Genomic DNA, 19,135 nt, shown 5'->3' with positions numbered 1-19,135 from the left:
AAGATAGTCGACATGGCATCCCTCTCTGGGTGACATACCCACAAACCACTGCCTGTGGCTTAGGTAAGTCACCCCTCTAGCAGACCTTACAGCCCTAAGTCAGGATACACTATACCACAGGTGAGGGCATAGCTGCATGACCGATATACCCCTAGTATGTCCATGTCTATTCTTAGACATTGTAAGAGAAGTGTGGCCATATTGAGAACATCGGCTGGGAGTTTGTCATTATGAACTCCACAGCTTCATGATGCATTCACTGAAGAATGTAAAGTTTGGTATCAAATTTCTCCACTCAATAAACCCACACTGATGCCATTGTTGGATTTATTGAAAAATGCTAACAGAGGGTATTGTAGAGATGCCACCTATATTTCACCCAACCCTCTAGTGTGAGTCTGACTGGTCTGTCTGTGCCTGCCTGCCACTAACAGACAAGTTTCTGACCCCATGGGGGTGAGAGCTTTTGAGCTCTCTGGGGTCAGAGACTAAGCCTGCTCTAGGTGGAGATGATTCACACACCCCCTTGCAAGAACTGCAATACTTGGTGGTGAACCTCAAAGGCTCCTGCCTTTGGTTACACTGTCTCAGGGCACTCCAGCTAGTGGAGATGCTTGCCCCCTAGACCAAGTCCCACTTTTGGTGGCAGGTCTGTCAGGGAAAATTAGTAAACAGCAAGAGGAGTGCCCACCCCAGCTGGGAACACTACTATGGTGCTCAGAGCTGACAGAATCCCCCATCTTGTTTTGGGGGATGTTAGTCAATGGGGTTAGGAATTTGCCCCCTCCCCAAAGTGAATGGGCACATTAAGGGTGTAGCCACCCTCTAGTACAGTGCCATTGGCTTCTGCCCTCTGAACCCTGTAATGCCCCAAAATCTAGTATTTAGGGGCACCCCTGAACCTGCTCTTCAGATTTCTGGTGACCTGAAAGAAGGAGGGACGAAGAGCTGCACCAGCAGAGAAAGACTCCAGACAACATCTGACTTGACCCCAGTCCTACTGGCCTGTCTGAAGCTTCAGGACTAATGCCACAAAAAGGCGATGCACCATGCAGGGCCAGCAACATCTACTAACCCCCAGAGGACTGCCTACCTACCCAAGGACCTAGGTCACCCAAGGACCTAGGTCTCCTGAGGACAGCTGCCCTGTCCACAAAGAACTCTCCAAGAAGGACTCCAGACCCTCCCGGATCCACGAGTCCTGTCCACACTGCACCCGATGCCCACGGCACGAGTCCTGTTAGCCCAACAGTCTAGAGAAGGTCCCCAGGTGATGCCGACTTCAAGTCCACCCTGGATTGACCCCTCCTGACCAACCCGATGTCATCTGCAGCCTAAATCCAGAAGACCCCCCTGACTGCGACCGGCTCCAGTGAAGATGCTTAAAGGCACCTCTGCTCCCGCAGCCTCCTGGCGTTTGAGAACTCCACTGACGGTCCAGCAGCGTCCATAAGGCTCTCTACTTACCTGTCCAGCTGTTAATTTTCTTTAGCCAACTCCCTGGATCAAATCTGCAGCCTCTCTGTGACCCCCCAAGGTTCCTCCATTGAAAAGCATTGAGCACCTGATGCTGTGGTTGTACCTTGCTCCCGGCAGTGCCACTGAGGGTGTGTGTTTGGTGCTGACCTGTGGCCCCCCTTTGGTGCTGATCTAAACCCCCAGGTCTGTGCCCTGAAGTCATGGATACTTACTTGCAAGCTGTTTATAAGTGCCCCCACTCTCTATAGGATTTCATTGGGTGACTCCAACTTTGACCTCGGCTCCTGGCTGGCCCCGTGTTGCTAGTGATGCACCTTTGGTGTCTTTCTAAACTTTGCCCTGCGGACACCCTAACCCCGAAGACCAGGATCCTAAGTCCAGTACTTACCTGCAAATTGTGTTGTTACTTTTCCTCCCCTAGAACTGCATTGCTTTCTGTGAGAAACTGCACTGTCTACTTTTGAAATTGAAAAGTTTTACTTAACTGTAAACTATTTTACCAGTAATTTCTAAACAAAGTGCATTTGATACTTGAAAGGGATAGATTCTTGAAACTGTACTTGTATGCAACAAAGATCCTTTTGGTTCTAGGGTTCTAGAAATAAAATAACAAAGTATATTTTTAATGCATAAAACATTTGCCTGGAGTTAGTCATTGAGTGTGTGCCTCACTTCTTGACTGTGTGTGTACAACAAATGCTTAGCAGTACCCTCTGATAAATTTTAACTGCTCAATCACACTACCCCAAAAGGGAGCTTTAATATTATCAACATTAGCCTCTGCGGATCCACTGGTCTCTGCACACTATACCTTACTTTGGTATAGCATATACAAAGCCAGCTTCCTACAGTCTCTCCTTACCATCTGACCATGAACAAGGGTCAAGTCTTGTATCCAAATGCAGAATCTTTTCACCTATCACATGGCATCTGAGCACAACAAGTTTGCCCATCTGAACATCCTGCTAGAGTGCATGGAAATACTCTCCAGGGCCAGAGCTACCAACAATAACATAACTTACTCTTGTAAGTGAAAGAGGTTCTGTTTATGGTGCTAACAGCATCAGATACATCTATTGTCTTCCTCACTGGAGCAGATATGAATTACCCTACCTTTTACATTTGGGACGTTCAGGCCTAGCTCATACCTCCTGAGTTCATTTGAGCGCCATTTCTTCTTTTAGATGTTCGCAAAGGACACCCTCATCATGCTCCTCCAGACTCATCAAGCAATTCCTGAAAGGGCTTTTCAGGGTCTTCCCACCATTCAGACCGCCCCCTCCTTCGTGGCATCTAAACACTGTCCTCGCACATCTCATGAAACAGCCATTTGAGCCTATTCACAGATTCACTTTGAAGTTTTTCTTGGAAAGTAACCCTCCTGGTGGCTCTCACATCAGCCAGACAGGTCAATGAGATCCAAGCCTTGACGTTTCCGGAACCTTTCTTACAGTTTAGAAATGACAGGATAATCCTGCGCACAAACCCATGATTCATACCTAAATTTCCTTTGAACTTTCATATCAATGAGCCGCTTATTCAGCGGAAAGGGCTCTACATTCTTTAGACGTTAAAAGGTGCATCAAATTCTACCTCAATAGGACTATATCATTCCATAGGACTAACCACTTATTTGTCGCCTGTAGTGCACCAAGAAGGGGCCAACGCTTTTCTAAACAAAGCTTTGCGAGATGAATAGCCGCTGAGATTCGATTTTGCCACAAGGCAAGCCCTTACAGACTTCTGTCCATGCTAACTCTGTGAGGGCTGTGTCAACCTCAACTTCACTGTATGTAGGGCTACCACTCCAGGACATTAGCAGAGCAGCTACCTGGAAGAATAGACATACCTTTACGCAATATTACTGCCTCAATTCCACTTTTTGAGGGGAGGTAGCGGTGGGCCAGGCAGTCGTAAGACATCTTTTCTGGTAAAGTTGAGCTATCCCACCATCCTTGTTTAGTTCTGCACATTGTTTGCATTAAAGGTATAAAACAGAAAGTGTTTACATGCTGCATAGTTTTTAAGATGTATGCAGATGTTTTGCTTTGCTATCTCTAAATAGTGGGTAACATATCTTGTTGGTATCATTTGAAAGCACTTGCATATGTCATTACATTGTGCTGCACTACTGCTTTGTACTCTAATTCAAGCATTTGAATCTATAAAAGTTCCAGTACTTGAGTAAGAAAACAAGTTACTTGCCTGTGACTGTAGTTCTCCAGTATTTGAAGCTTTCATAGATTCACATGTGACCCACCCACCTCCCCTGAGTCTATCTCCTTTCCATTCTAATATGGTTCTCCAGCACTTGTGCTATGGTAATCTGAGGGACTGGAGCTTCTCTCAGGAGTGTTCTAAAGAGCACTGCAGCCTGATTGGCTGAGGGCTAAGTTTGACTTCTTTTTTTAAATAGACTATAGGATAGACTGCAAAATTGAAGGCCCTAGGGCCTTTGTGCTTTATCTTTTATCATGGTATTACTATTACATGGTACCAGGGAACGATTCAAGAATGTGAATCTATGAAAGGTTCAAATACTGGAGAGAACTACAGTTACAGGTATATAACTTATTTTCGTACAGACAGTATGACCATGGCAAGGATAGCATCAAAACTGAAGTCGGCAAGATACTGGAATTGGAAGTCATTGAGCCCCTGGGCCAGCCCAGTTGTACTAGTCCCCCAACCTCACTCCCAGGGTGGAAAGAAAGAGATGAGGTTATGTGTGGACTACAAGGGACTCAATGCAGTAACCTAGACAGATGCTCACCCAATTCCAGGAGCAGACAAGGTCATTGACAGATTGGGAGCAGCCAAATATCTGAGTACTTTTGATCTCACACCAGGGTACGCTCAGATAGGCCTGATGTCAGGAGCAAAAGAAAGATCTGCATTCTCTGCTCCTGATGAACATTATCAGTTCACTGTTATGCTATTTGGTCTGAAGAATGCCCCTGCTACCTTTCAAAGGTTGGTGAACAAAGTTCTTGCTGTGTAAGAAGACCTTAGTGCAGCATATCTAGATGATATTGCTGTCTCCAGCTCTACCTGGCATGATCACCTGATGCACCCCGGAAAGGACCTTGAGGCTCTGAAAAGTGCAGGCTTCACTATCAAGGCAAGCAAGTGCCAGATAGGGCAGGGTCAGGTTGTAAACGTGAGACACCTTGTTGGTGGAGGCCAAGTTCAACCTTCCAACCCAAGATCCAGACTTTTCTGGACTGGGTAGCTCCGACAACCCAGATCCAAGTCAGGGCATTCCTTGGCTTGACTCTGTATTACGGAATATTTATGAAGGGCTATGGCACCATTGTGGCACCCCTCACAGAACTCACATGCAAAAAGGTGCTGAAAAAGGTAAACTGGGCAGTCAGCTGTCAACAGGCCTTTGACACCGTGAAAGAAGCAATGTGCTCTGCACCCGTTCTAAAGGCTACAAATTACTCTAAGCAGTTCATTGTGCAGACAGATGCCTCTGAACATGGGATAGGGGCAGTCCTGTCCCAAATCAATGATGATGGCCATGACTAACCTGTTGCTTTCATTAGCAGATGTTTACTCCCCAGAGAGCAGCTTTGGAGTGCCATTGAGAGGGAAGCCTTCGCTGTGGTTTGGTCCCTGAAGAAGCTAAGACCATACTTGTTTGGTTCTCACTTCCTTATTTAAACTGACCACATGCCTCTCAGATGGCTAATGCAAATGAAAGGTAACCAATGCAGATGGCCTTTCCAGGTTCTTCCACTTAGAAGAAGACGGCTCCCCTGGGAAGGGTTAGCTTCTTCCTCTTTTGTTTGGGAGGAGGATCATGTAAGAAAGTGCCTCTTTTGACATGGTCACCCCCAGACCATGTCTTCCCCCCCCTCCCCCACATACACACACTTTGTGCCTGATTTCTGGTGCAATTTCGTCTGAAAGTGCACTGGGTCACTGCTCAACAGTTCCCCAGTGACAGATCGCTTTCCCTAAAACTGCACAGTCATTTTTCCCAATTGGCAAACCTTTAGTTGTCACTGCACTAGTAAATGGTGCCCCTGGTACCTAGGGCATGGGGTACTAAAGGAAAGCCCCAGAGGGTTGCAGCACAGATTGTGCCACTCTCAGGGACCCTCTCACACCTCTCACTAAAGTGCACACAAAGCTGATTTTGCAGGCTCCGTGCATTGGTGCGGAACTGAAATGAAAACAACATGGCACACAGCCTGTTTGCCCTGTCACCTGCACGCAATATATGTAAGTAACCCCTCTGGCAGGCCTTCCAGCCCTAAAGGCAGGGTGCATTATATTACGTGTGAGGGCATACCTGCATGGGTATATATGCCCCTGCTATGTCTTTGTTGATTCTCAGACATTGTAAGTGAACAGTGCAAACGTTTTAAGTACATGTGCTGGGCACTGGTCGTTGTGTTCCCCAGCTACATGATGCCTTTACTGACAACAGGGATGTTTGGTATCAAACATCTCATATTAATAAAACCTCACTGAATCCAGTGATGGATTTATTAATGCATGCATTCAGAGGGAACCTTAGAGGTGCCCCCTTGAAACCTACCAACTTCTAGTGTGGACACATCTGTAGAATCCTTTAACAACTGGATCTTTACCTCCTTAGATTCCACCCTGCCTCTTAAGACCATGACAAAGACCTAAACATAAATCTAACCCCTGGTTCACTCCCTACTTGCTAGAACAAAAGAGTGCAAGACGTTGGTAAGACTTTGGAGGAAAGACTATAGCATTTCCTCGAAAAAAGTATACAGAGCAGCCATTAGGAACTATCATGATTCCATTAAACTAGCTCAATCCTCTTTTTACAGTACCAGAATAGAGCAATCAGCTAATTCTCAGAAAGAGATCTTTCACATTTTTAAAGAACTCACCCATATATCTCTAGATGACCCACCTATGGAGGCTTCGATTGAGCACAGTAATAAATTAGCAGCCTTCTTCCAGGAGGAGGTTACTGACATTTACTTGTCTGTCTCAGCTACATCCAATCATGAATCCAGCTACCAGCCAGTTACTGCGCAATCTCCACGGGTTTTACTTGCAGTTTTTCAACCTTTGACAGAGATAGTGGTCACTAATTTCCTTCACACCATCAAATCCGGCTCTCCCCTGGACCCTGCTCCTCCTAATACTCTTGCATTGGCCTCTGATATCATTGTTCCGCCCCTGACGAGTATCCTCAACCACTTCTTAACCATAGGATTCCTACCACAATCTATGAAACATGCCATTGTCAAACCCTAATTGAAAAAGCCCAAGCTTGATCCTACTATTCTCAGTAACTATAGGCCCATCGCTCTTCTTCCAATTCTAGCCACAATTTTGGAAAAACATGTCAATAAGCAATTTACATGTTATTTCGAAGATCATGAACTCCTAGACCCCACTCAAATGGGATTTAGACCTCAATATAGCACAGAATCAGCATTGCTAGCAGTTATTGAAGCTACCCGTTAATTATCAGATCAAGGTGGACATGCAGCCATCATTCTACTTGACCTCAGTGCCGCTTTTGACACAGAAGATCATAATATCTTTCTTGATAGGCTTTCTAATATAGGAATAGTAGGCAAGGCATTAACCTGGCTCTCCTCTTTTCTGAAGGGCTGAACCGTTCAAGTTCTGGACCGTTCTTTTCTGTCCAATATATTCCCCCTTACCTGTGGTGTCCCACAGGGTTCTTCTTTGAGCCCCACCCCTTTTCAATGTATAGCTCTCCTCCCTGGCTAACGTTGTAAAACCATATGACCTCTTGGTAATCACATATGCTGACGACACCCAATTGGTAGTCTCCTTTTCTAATATCAATGATTCTTCACCGCCAAATTTTTCTTCCTGTCTAGCTGAGATTGGCAAATGGATGAATATGTCCAAATTGAAACTTAATGATGGGAAGTCAGAAGTTATGATTGTGGGCAATGGTGCCCCTCCTAATCTTTTGGCTCTCTACCCAGAGGCCTTCAGCAAACTCCCCGTCCCTAAGGTTCATATAAAGAACCTAGGTTTTTGGCTTGATGGTCGCCTCGCAATGGAACACCAAGCTAAATTGATTTCTTCCTCTTGCTTTGGTCTCATGAGAACTCTAAGGAAATTTCTCAATCTTCTGCCACCTCTAGCCAGAAGAATTCTGGTCAAGACTGTGATACTCTCCGGTCTAGACCATGGTAATTCCCTCTTTCTTAGCTCTCCTGAGTACGTATTGAAGAGACTTCAGGTGGTGGAGAACGCGTCCGCAAGACTTTTGATGAACATACCTAAACATCAATCAGCCAAATCAGCACTGACCTCCCTCCATTGGCTGCCAATAAAACAACGGATCCGCTTTAAAGCCCTATGCATGGTACATAAAGCTCTCAATAAAGTCCCTCATTTTCTCAGACATGGCATCTCCCCTTATATTCCCACAAGAACCCTGAGATCTTCCACCTCCCAGTTAGTTCACATACCATGGTTCAAGAGATCTTCTTGGGGAGGCAACTCCTTCTCAGTTAAGGCAGCTGGCCTCTGGAACCTCCTACCTCCAGAACTTCGGCTGGAGCCCCTGGAACTACCATTCCGGAAAAATTAAAGACCTTCCTTTATCTGATTTAATTTCTCAATCTCTCACATAGCTTGGACTCTTGCACTGAATGTCACTTCCTTTTTAGCGCTGGGAGGCCTTCGGGTAGCCATGCTCTGTATAAATCTGCTAAACTAAACTAAACACTGACTGGTCAGAACCAATGCAGCCTTGTTAGGGTTCTGGCCCCCTGCGATGAGAGCCAATGTTCTTGAAGGTTCAGAACAAAAGCATGCGCCGGGCAGAGATGTAACTTCCTCTATCAGGCAGGATGGACATTCCTGGGTAGGGAGCTTCAAAGGCCTTGCCTCCTTTAAAATGCGACCCAGCCTCTCCAAATGGTGGAGGAGGGCGAACTCTGCCCCCCCCCCCCCCCCCCCTAGTTGCTGACACCATTTTTGGCAGCAGGACTGGCGGGAAAATTAAGTAAATTAGGAGGTGTTCCCACTTCATGCCAGTCCCATCCTTAGGGTGGATGAGCTGAAGTGAACACTACTTTAATTCCTCCATCTTGCATGGAAGGAATTAGGAAAATAGGGTTAGGGCTATGCCACTTCCCAAAGGTAGTGGTCAGAGGAAGAATGTAATCACCCTAAAGGTGAGTACCCCATTGGCTACCACCTGGCACTCCCTTTAACGCTCCTAAATTCAGTATTTAGGTGGCACCCCTGAACCCTAGTATCAGATTCCTGTCAACCTAAGAAGAGCCGGACAACACAGAAGCCGCCCAGCAGAGAAGACTGAAGACAACAACTGACTTAGCCCCAGCACTACTGGCCTGTCTGTAGCCTTTAAAGAACCTGCCCCAGAACACATCTGTCCTGCAGCCCAGTAACCTCCAAAGCCTTAGGAGGATAGCCTTCCTTCATTAAAGAACAAGAACTCGCATTGACAGTGGACCTGTCCAAAAGAAACCTCTCCAAAGAAGAAAGAAGTCTGAGGAACTGCAAAACCGCCGGCTGGAACCACCTTTGCATCCGACACCCATGGCCAGAGTCCAAGTTGCTAACCAATCCATTGAAGGTTCCCCATAGCTTCTGACCCAGAGACCATTGTGGGCTGACCCCGTCTGGTCTCCACAGCAACGCTTGCAGCCTAAATCTGAGGGCTACCCTTGACCGCGACCTGCCCAGTAAGCTGTTTGATGCCAAAAGACACCCCTGCACCCGGAGCCCCTGGGCCTTGGGGAGCTAGACCAATCGGTGTACCTATGACCCTTGGCATCTCAGCTTACCTGGGCAGCTGTGGGTTGACCTCGCCTAGCCTCCTGGCCAGAGCCAGCAGCCCATTTCTGAAAGTGATCTCCTTCATTGACTAACATTGGGAGCCTGGCGCTGTGTTGGCTGTCTGCACCCGGCTGCTCCTGTGCCACTGAGGGTGTAAGTTTGGTGCTGCCTTGTGGGCCCCCTTGTCCTGGCTTCCACCACATGAGATTCACCCCTGACTCTGCTCTACTCCCCTGTTAGCAGCACTGCAACGGATGCCCTCTGTCTCCATTGGATAGCATTGGAATCCTGACACTGTGTTAGCACACTGCACCCTGCTGCCCCTTTGCTGCTTAGGGTGTAAGTTTGGAGCTACCTTGTACCCCCCCACCCAGTGATTGCCTCAAACCTCAGGAACTAACCACTGACACTGACTGACTGTACTTACCTGGAAGCAACGCCTTTTCAGTCCCCCTCAGTCTCCATTGACTAACATTGGTCACAGACTCTGACTTCGACCTTGGCACCCATCCACCCCCCATGCCGCTACATCAGCAGTAGAGTGCTTTCAAACTCTCTGAATTTTGAGCTATTTAACATTTTATGTGCAGCACACTGATCGGTTTTTGCCTACCAAGGCAACTCTTTGTTGCCTCTGGACCTGTTAATAAGGGTAGCCCCTTCTCCAAATAGTCTTACCACATGGTTTTGACCCATGTATTATTATTGCCCCCAAGTCCATCAGCAGGACTATTTGTGGTATAGCTGGAGCTGGAGCACATTCTGCAAGAATGGCGTCCAATTCAGCTATGTAAAACAGTTACTTGGAGATTTTTGTGTTCATCAAATGGTATAGCATTGAGGTCCACGATGGAAGCTGCAATTAGATATGCTGTGCTTTACAGTCTCTTCGCATACGGTCATCCTCACTCCCAGTTTCCATTCTATATGTTTGTTTATTTCTCGCTGAATAATCTGTATTCCAGCATTTGAATCTATGAAAGATCCAGTTGGAAGAAGAAGAAAAAAAAAATACATCTTACCTGAAACTGCAGTTATTCAACATTAGTGGCTTTCATAGATTCACATGCAACCCTCAGGCAGTGTTCTACATGGATATTAATACTGATAAGCTTAGAAAATGTGGCAGTTGTAACCTCTCAGGGGAGTACGGATGGTTGCCTATCGTTCTGATTGAGTCACATAATGGAGGTGCATTGTAGTATAATGGTCCATGTCTGTTTCCAGTATGATTGTTTAAGAACACTGCTGTATGACTTTGGTTATTGATGGTTCCAAGCCTAATGATGAACATTCAAGTGTGTAAATCTCTCAAAGATACCAGTGCCAAAGAACTGCAGTTACAGCTATGTACCTATAGTTGTGTCTGCTTCTCAGTTTGTTGACCCTCGGTGGTAAACCTCTGCTAGATTTTTCCTGTCCACGTTTCACTTCCTAATGTATGTCATTATGAAATGGTGGCTAACATGTTGAGCGTTATAAATCATGTTGTTTATTTACCATTCTCTTGTATGTGCAATGAAGCTTCTGCCAGTTGACAACTTGCTTCTCGTCTTGCCAGATCCAGGTCTCCTACTTTACCCCTGGACAGTATCCTAACTCCAGTCCTCAGTACCGACCACTCTCTCACCAGGTAGCCTACAGCCCTCAGCGCACACAACAGCTGCCCCAGCCTCCACAGCAGTCTGGTAAGTAGTTGTCTTTCCCTCTGTAGAGGCACATAGATTTCTCTTTTTCATACTTGAGGATAAGCTTGCATCATCTCCTTCATATACCTGGTTAGTAGATTTTAACACTTGCTTAGTTGTCACTTCCTTGTAAGTGAATTTCAAAGAGGATTGGATTGTTCATCAAAGATCTTATTCGAGGCATGTGTGGCTGTTGAAGCACACACTCTGCATACTCCTGCCATCTAGTGTTGGGCCTGGATTTGTGCAGGTTGTTTTTCTCCAAAGAAAGTCTTTCGAGTCACGAGGTAGAGTGACTCCTCCTTCTCTGTGATACTGCGTATGGGCTTCAACTTAATTATTAGATGACTTGAACTTCCTTCTTGTTAGTATGGTGCTATGCACTAGTCTGCCATTTTGTGGATGAGTTCAAAACCATATCTTTTTTGCTTTTTATCTACTTTTTTTTCACTTTTGGGAACTGACTAGACGAGGAGTTAAGCTGACCCACTATGACATCGAACTTAATACCACAATGGCCCAGAAGGTGTTCGCTACCCTAGGATTCCTTTTTTGCTGATGTATTCTGAAGCAGCATAAAGAGTTCTGGGTTTGATGGTCGTTAATAATTACCAATTAGTGTAGAAGCTAACAGAGGTGAAATCTCTGCAGGTTTCTAATGGTGAGCTGAAGAAACCGGTTGCATGACGGAACAACGAATACAATTACCACAATTGCCTTTACAACATGGTAATTACAATGCAACCATCATTACAACAAATGCACTTACAACTGAAGTTTTTGACCACAAAATTGCCTTTACCAAGAAAATTTTGTTGTAGATGCATGCAAAGATGGTGCTGCCCTTTTCGGCTCTGAAGTTGTTTTTTCAGATTGTCTGCTCAACTTCGAAATTGGTTTAGTCGAAGCCGAGTGCACCTTGGTCTTAAATCTCAGTGCCAAACCCGAAGGTTGGTCATCTGGACTTTTTTTCGAATCCGACCATGGCCTGACGGCAGGGAAGGATCAACAACCAGTGCTGAAGTCCTTTTAGTAACTTTGGTGTGATGGGGCAGTTGTACTCATGTACTGTGTCACAGGCACGTAGTGGCTGTCATATGAATGTTCTTCGGAGTCAGAGTCTTGATCGGAAAAGACTGCCCGTGCCAAACCTCTCTCTTGTGCATGTTCTTCACCAAAGATGTCCGGTGTGTCTTCTGTTGGTTTCAACGCCATCTCGAGACAACAAGCTCTTCGGTCCCGAAGAGTCTTTTTAGATCAAAAAGATCTACAGGCTTTGCAATTGTCTTCTTGATGGTCTGGAGATAGACAAAGATTGCACACTGAGTGCTGATCAGTGTATGGAAATTTCGCGTGAAACAGAAGACAGAATCGAAATTGAGTTTGTTCTATCAGACTCGCATGGGAGCAGGCTCTTAAAGGATGTTGCCGTTGTAAGGGCTAGGAAAAAAAAGATTCCAACTGTATAAATCGGCTCGAGTATAGTTGGAAACACAATCAAAAACAATACTGATGATATTACAGAAAGATTAGAATAAGTTTTGAATTTCCAAATCTAGATTCACCGGATCGAGAGAAAGACATGTCTGAACCAGACGGCCGAAAGAAAACAATCTAACAAAGGACTCAATGCCCATGTGCACTATAAGAGAAAGAGCTACTCAATCTCATGACTCGAAAAAGCTTCTACGAAGAAAAACAACTTGTAACACTCTGAGCCCAACACTGGATGGCAGAATATGCACGGCATGTGAATCTGCAGCACTGCATATATATATATATGTGTTCGATGGCATATCTACCTGCAGATACAAATGCTATGCATATCCCTTCCAACATCTAGTGTTGGGCACGGAGTGTTACAAGTTGTTTTTCTTCACAGAAGTCTCCTGAGAGCCACAGGATCGAGTGACTCCTCCTCTCGGTTCCATTGCACATGGGCATCGACTTCATTGTTAGATTGTTTTCTTTCCGCTGTCGGGTTCAGACGTGTTTCCTCTTGCTGCGAGATTTCGAATCTGGAAACTTTAGAAAACCTTCTTATTCGTCGGTATTGTTTCAATCGCGTTTTCCATCTAGCATCGAACCAGTAGTACAGTCGGAACCTTCTTGGCCTATTCGGGAAAGCCTGATGGATCGGACTCCATTCCGATTCTGCCCTTGGTGACACGTGAAGTACCCCTATAGAGACCAGCACTTGGTTTGTAATTTGTGCCTTTCTCCAGACCATCGGGAAGAAAATTGTAAGACTCTCAGAGATCGCAGACCTAGAAGACTCAAAATGGCGTAGAAAAGCAGTGGACATCTCGATGTCTGAAGAAGAGCAGGCGCAGACAGCAGTCTCAGACTCTGAACAGGAATCGGAGGACGACAGACCCATCACAGCTGGACAGTATGTGAGTATGTCTGCCCCTACACCCTTGCACAAAAGACATTTAAAGGCTTTGGGTACACTACTGCCAGAAGGCCATGGTTCGGCCCGAAAAAAGACTGACGGCGACTGTCCTTCGGGGTCGGTGCCGAAAAATGCCATTTCTCGGTCTACTTTGGAGTCGAGTAAATCTTGGACTCCAGTAAAAAAAAAAAAAAAAGCCCATTCTTCAGAGTCAAAAAATTTGGCAGTCTGCTTTGGAACCAAGACCTTCCACTACCTTTTCGGGACTGAAAAAACAACAAACATCCGAGCCGAAAACATCTTCATATACAGAGGAACAAGGACTTTCAAATTTTTTTTGCGAAACCCATAAAACCTCTGAGGAAGAGCCTGACATTGAGCCCATATTACAAATCATGGATGAGAGACAATCTAGAATACACATCAATAAAGAGACAGGAAGAATTGTCACTGCACCTCCTTTAAAAACAAAACGAAAGCTGGCTTTCCAAGAGGAACTGGACTCTGTACAGCCACCAGCAAAGGTGCAAAAACAAAAGGAGAAGCCAATACCTCTTCATACTTCTCCTCCTCATTCCCCACAATTATCTGTCTCACCTCACACCAGCCAACCACCAATGTCTTCTCCAACACATTCAATATATTCACAGGGAGATACAGCAGATCCATGGGATCTTTATGACCCTGATCCCATCCCAGATAATGACCCAGATACTTAAACATCAAAACCATCTCCACCAGAAGATACCACTGCATACAACCAGGTCATATGCAGGGCAGCATCTTATCATGGGGTAACCATGCATTCAGAGCCATTGGAAGAAGATTTATTATTTAATACATTATTTTCTACACATTCCAAGTACCAGTGTCTCCCAATGTTACCAGGCATGGTAAAACACGCAGACCACATTTTAAGCGAGCCTGTAAAATCTAGGGTTATAACATATAGAATTGATAAAAAGTAGAAGCCTGCACCCTCTGACCCAGATTACATTAGTAATCAGGTTCCTCCAGATTCAGTGGTAGTCAGTGCAGCGAAAGAGGGCAAATAGCCATTCTTCCGGAAATGCACCTCCTCCTGATAAGGAAAGCAGAAAATTTGACGCAGCGGGGAAAAGAGTTGCTTCACAGGCAGCAAATCAGTGGAGAATTGCAAATTCTTAGGCACTTCTAGCCCGCTATGATAGGACCCATTGAGATGAAATGCAGGATATTATACAGCATCTCCCAAAAGAACACCAGAATAGGGCACAACAAGTAGAAATTAGTAATAATCAAATAAGATCTGCCTTTGATGCTGCGGATACAGCTGCAAGGAGCGTAAACACTGACCTCAGGCCCCTCAATCTATACATCTTGTCAGAGCATTTTCACATGGTAACTCTGCAAGATGCTATTCCACTACTGCAAAAACAAGATTTTATGACTGCTCTAGACCTCAAGGATGTGTATTTCCACATACTCATCCACCCAGCTCACAGAAATACCTCAGGTTTGTCATAGCAGGAAAACACTACCAGTTCAAAGTGTTGCCATTTGGCATAACAACAGCTCCAAGGGTGTTCACCAAGTGTCTAGCAGTAGTAGCGGCATACTTAAGAAGACAACACATCCATGTCTTTCCATATCTAGGAGATTGGCTAATAAAATTAAGCAATCTTAAACAATGCCAAAAACATACTCGTTATGTGATTGAAACTCTGCACACTCTAGGTGTTTCTATAAACTACCAAAAGTCACACCTTCAACCAGCACAAGTACAACCATATCTAGGTGCTATCCTAAATACTCAACTGGCTCTAGCTAGCTAGCTGGGAGTGTTACAAGTTGTTTTTCTTCGAAGAAGTCTTTTCGAGTCACTGGACCGAGTGACTCCTCCCTTTTGGCTCCATTGCGCATGGGCATCGACTCCATCTTAGATTGTTTTCTTTCCGCCATCGGGTTCGGACGTGTTCCTCTTTGTTCCGTAATTCGAATCGGGAAACTTAGAAAATCATCAAAATTCATCTGTATTGTTTGCGTTCGGGACCGGTTTAGTTTCATCACATCGGCACCAACAACAAGAACGCTTCAGTGGCCCTTCGGGGCTTCCACACTTCACCAAGGCCTGGTCGGCCTGACCACACCCGTCATCGAAGACTAATGGACCGGACCCCCTTCCGTTTCTGTCCTAAGTGTCACGCCAAGTATCCTTATACAAACCAGCATCGGGTCTTTAACATGTGTTTATCGCCCGAACACAGAGAGGATACTTGTGAGGCCTGCTGAGCGTTTTGATCCAAAAATACATTGAGGGATCGACGCGCAAGACGACTACTGATGGCGTTGAAGCCGACACAACATCTTGACGTCGAGGAAGAAGAGATGCGGATATCCATTCAAGATTCGGACTCGGACGACTCAGACGGTGATCGCCCTTCGGCGGAGCAAAAAGTGAGTACACCTGCCCCATCCCACACCCAACGTCAGACCAAAAAACTAAAGGCCATGGGGACACCACTGCCAGAAGGCCATGACTCCACCCACAGAAAAGAAGGTGACCAAGTAACATCAGCACCGAAAAAGGCCAAAACGTTGCCGAAGACTTCAGACTCCGGTCCAGAAACCGGCACCGAAAATAGTCTGCATCAAGTGATCGAGTCGAGCAAGCCTCGAAAGAGCCTATCGGAACCGAAAAAGATAATCTCCATCGGAGTTTCAGTACCGAAAAAAACGGCTTTGGAGCCGAAAAGGACTTCCTACATGGAAGAGCAAGGGCTTTCTTTACAGCTCAAAGAAAAGCACAGATTCGAGCAGGAACTGGATTTGGAAGAGCATGACCAAACTCAGCAGAGGCTACAAATCCAGAAAGACACAGGGAAGATACTAACCATACCTCCGCTCAAAATCAAAAGAAAACTGGCTTTTCATGAGACTGAGAGGCAGCCAAAAGCCAAAGTGGTTAGAGAAAGGTCACCATCCCCACATTTCTCACCACAAGCATCCCCACTCCAATCACCACAGTTGTCACCAGTGGGTACACCAATGGCACAGTCACCCACACATACTGGGATGACTCAAGACGATGTGGACCCCTGGTATCTATATGACCCACCAGTTTCGGACAACAGTCCAGAGTGCTACCCAGCGAAATCTTCACCGCCAGAGGACAGTACGTCCTATACTCAGGTACTGGCCAGAGCAGCAACATTTCACAATGTGACAATGCACTCTGAACCAGTGGAAGATGACTTCCTATTTAATACTGTAGCAACCACGCATGCATCGTACCAAAGCCTGCCAATGTTACCGGGCATGCTTAGACATGCACAACAGGTTTTTCAAGAACCAGTAAAAGGGCGAGCCATCACACCAAGGGTCGAAAAGAAATATAAACCGCCCCCGTCAGACCCTGTGTTTATTACACAACAGCTCCCTCCAGACTCAGTGGTTGTGGGGGCTGCAAGAAAACAGGCAAATTAGCAGTCATCAGGGGATGCGCCACCCCTTGATAAGGAAAGTCGTAAATTCGACGCAGCGGGGAAAAGAGTGGCATCGCAAGCAGCCAATCAATGGTGCATTGCCAACTCACAAGCCCTACTTGCCCGCTACGACAGAGCACATTGGGACGAGATGCAGGACATCATCCAGCACCTACCCAAAGAGCATCAAAAACATGCCCAACAAGTGGTTGAAGGAGGACAGGCCATATCAAACAAACAAATCCACTCTGCACTAGACTCTGTTGATACAGCAGCACGGACTGTCAATACAGCAGTGACAATTACAAGGCATGGATGGCTGCGAAGTTCTGGGTTTAAACCAGAGATACAGCAGGCGATATTGAATATGCCGTTTAATCAACATCAGCTATTCGGGCCGAAAGTGGATACCCGAATAGAAAAAATGAAAAAGGACACGGCCAAAGCCACGGGCGCGCTCTACTCCTCTCAATACAGGGGGACATTTAGGAAACCACAGTTTAGGGGAGGGTTTAGACAGCAACCCTCAGAGCCATCCACCTCCCAAACAAAACCCACTTACCAGCCTCAGTACCAGAGAGGTGGGTTTTGTGGTTCCTATAGAGGACAGTTCCCAAGAGGAAGAGGGAAATTCCAGCCTGCCAAGCCAACCCCTAGTAGCAAGCAGTGACTTCAATGTCACACTTCCCCAACACATATCACCGGTGGGGGGGAGACTAACCAAATACCACCACAGTTGGACACACATTACCATAGACATGTGGGTCCTATCAATTATCCAACATGGTTACTGCATAGAGTTCACAAAATTCCCCCCAGATGTTCCCCCAAGAACGCACAAAATGTCCATACAACACTTAGACCTATTACAAATAGAGGTCCAAGCACTGCTAGCAAAAGAAGCACCATAGAACTAGTACCTTATCACCAGAAAGGAACAGGGGTTTACTCCTTGTATTTCCTTATCCCAAAGAAAGACAAAACGTTAAGGCCTATCTTAGATCTCAGAACACTGAATCTCTTCATCAAATCACATCATTTCCACATGGTAACACTTCAGGACGTAGTCCCCTTACTAATACAAGGGGAATACATGGCAACATTGGGTCTCAAAAATGCATATTTTCACATACCCATCCATCCATCCATCTCACAGGAAATACCTCAGGTTTGTAATACAAGGCAAACATTACCAGTTCAAGGTGTTGCCGTTCGGAATAACAACAGCCTCCAAGGTATTTACAAAATGCCTAGCTGTAGTAGCAGCTCATATAAGGAGACATCACATGCACGTGTTCCCATATCTGGACGATTGGCTAATAAAAGCCAACACTCAACGACAATGTCACGTTCACACGCAATACGTAATAGATGCTTCACACAAACTAGGTTTTTCTGTAAATTACCAAAAATCACATTTGCAACCATCCCAAATAAAACAATACTTGGGAGCAACGCTCAACACACATAAAGCAGTTGCCACTCCAAGTCCACAAAGAGTTCTATCATTTCAAAATATAAGATCAACCATCCAGCCAAACCAACAATACACTGTCAGGTTTGTGATGAAACTTGTTGTCATGTTGTCATCATGCATAGCTATTGTCCCAAACTCAAGGCTAAACATGCGGCCCTTACAACAGTGCCTAGCAAAACAATGGACGCAGGCACAGGGTCAACTGCAAGATCTAGTGTTGGTAGACCGCCAAACACACTCTTCGCTTCAATGGTGGAACCCTGTACATTTAAAAAAAGGGTGGCCTTTTCAAGACCCAGTGCCTCATGCCATTATCACAACAGACGCATCCATGATTGGGTAGGGAGAACACCTCAACAATCACAGCATACAGGGTCAGTGGGACAATCCGCAAAAACAACTTCACATAAATCACTTAGAACTGTTAGCAGTCTTTCTAGCACTAAAAGCCTTTCAACACCTTCTAGCCCACAAACACATTCTTGTCAAGACAGACAGTATGACAACAATGTATTATCTAAACAAACAGGGGGGAGGGGGGGAAACGTGTCACAGCTGTGTCTCTTAGCACAAAAAATTGGGCATTGGGCAATTCACAACAACATTCGCCTGATAGCACAATATATACCAGGCATTTAAAATCAGTTAGCCGACAATCTCAGCCGAGATCAACAGCAAACTCACGAGTGGGAAGTACATCCCCAGATTCTACAAGATCACTTTTACTGCTGGGGGATACCAAACATAGATCTGTTTGCAACAAAAGAAAACGCAAAATGCCAAAACTTCGCGTCAGATACCCACACCCTCAGTTCAAGGGCAATGCTCTATGGATCAG

At 45.6% G+C, this 19,135-nt stretch overlaps 1 protein-coding gene across 5 annotated transcripts in view; it reads left to right on the top strand.

The window, feature by feature from the left end:
• R3HDM2 (R3H domain containing 2) overlaps nt 1–19,135 on the top strand; it is a 1,111,447-nt gene that overhangs the window by 692,824 nt on the left and 399,488 nt on the right. For all 5 annotated transcript variants that reach the window (XM_069230792.1, XM_069230791.1, XM_069230789.1 and 2 more), the window contains one exon: nt 10,835–10,961. In XM_069230792.1, the coding sequence (XP_069086893.1) occupies nt 10,835–10,961 (127 nt within the window). The remainder of the gene's footprint in view (nt 1–10,834; nt 10,962–19,135) is intronic.

The sequence above is a fragment of the Pleurodeles waltl genome, chromosome 4_2 (assembly GCF_031143425.1).
Source record: "Pleurodeles waltl isolate 20211129_DDA chromosome 4_2, aPleWal1.hap1.20221129, whole genome shotgun sequence".
Classification (NCBI taxonomy): Eukaryota; Metazoa; Chordata; class Amphibia; order Caudata; family Salamandridae; genus Pleurodeles; species Pleurodeles waltl.
This window is presented reverse-complemented; position numbering and strand designations above follow the sequence as displayed.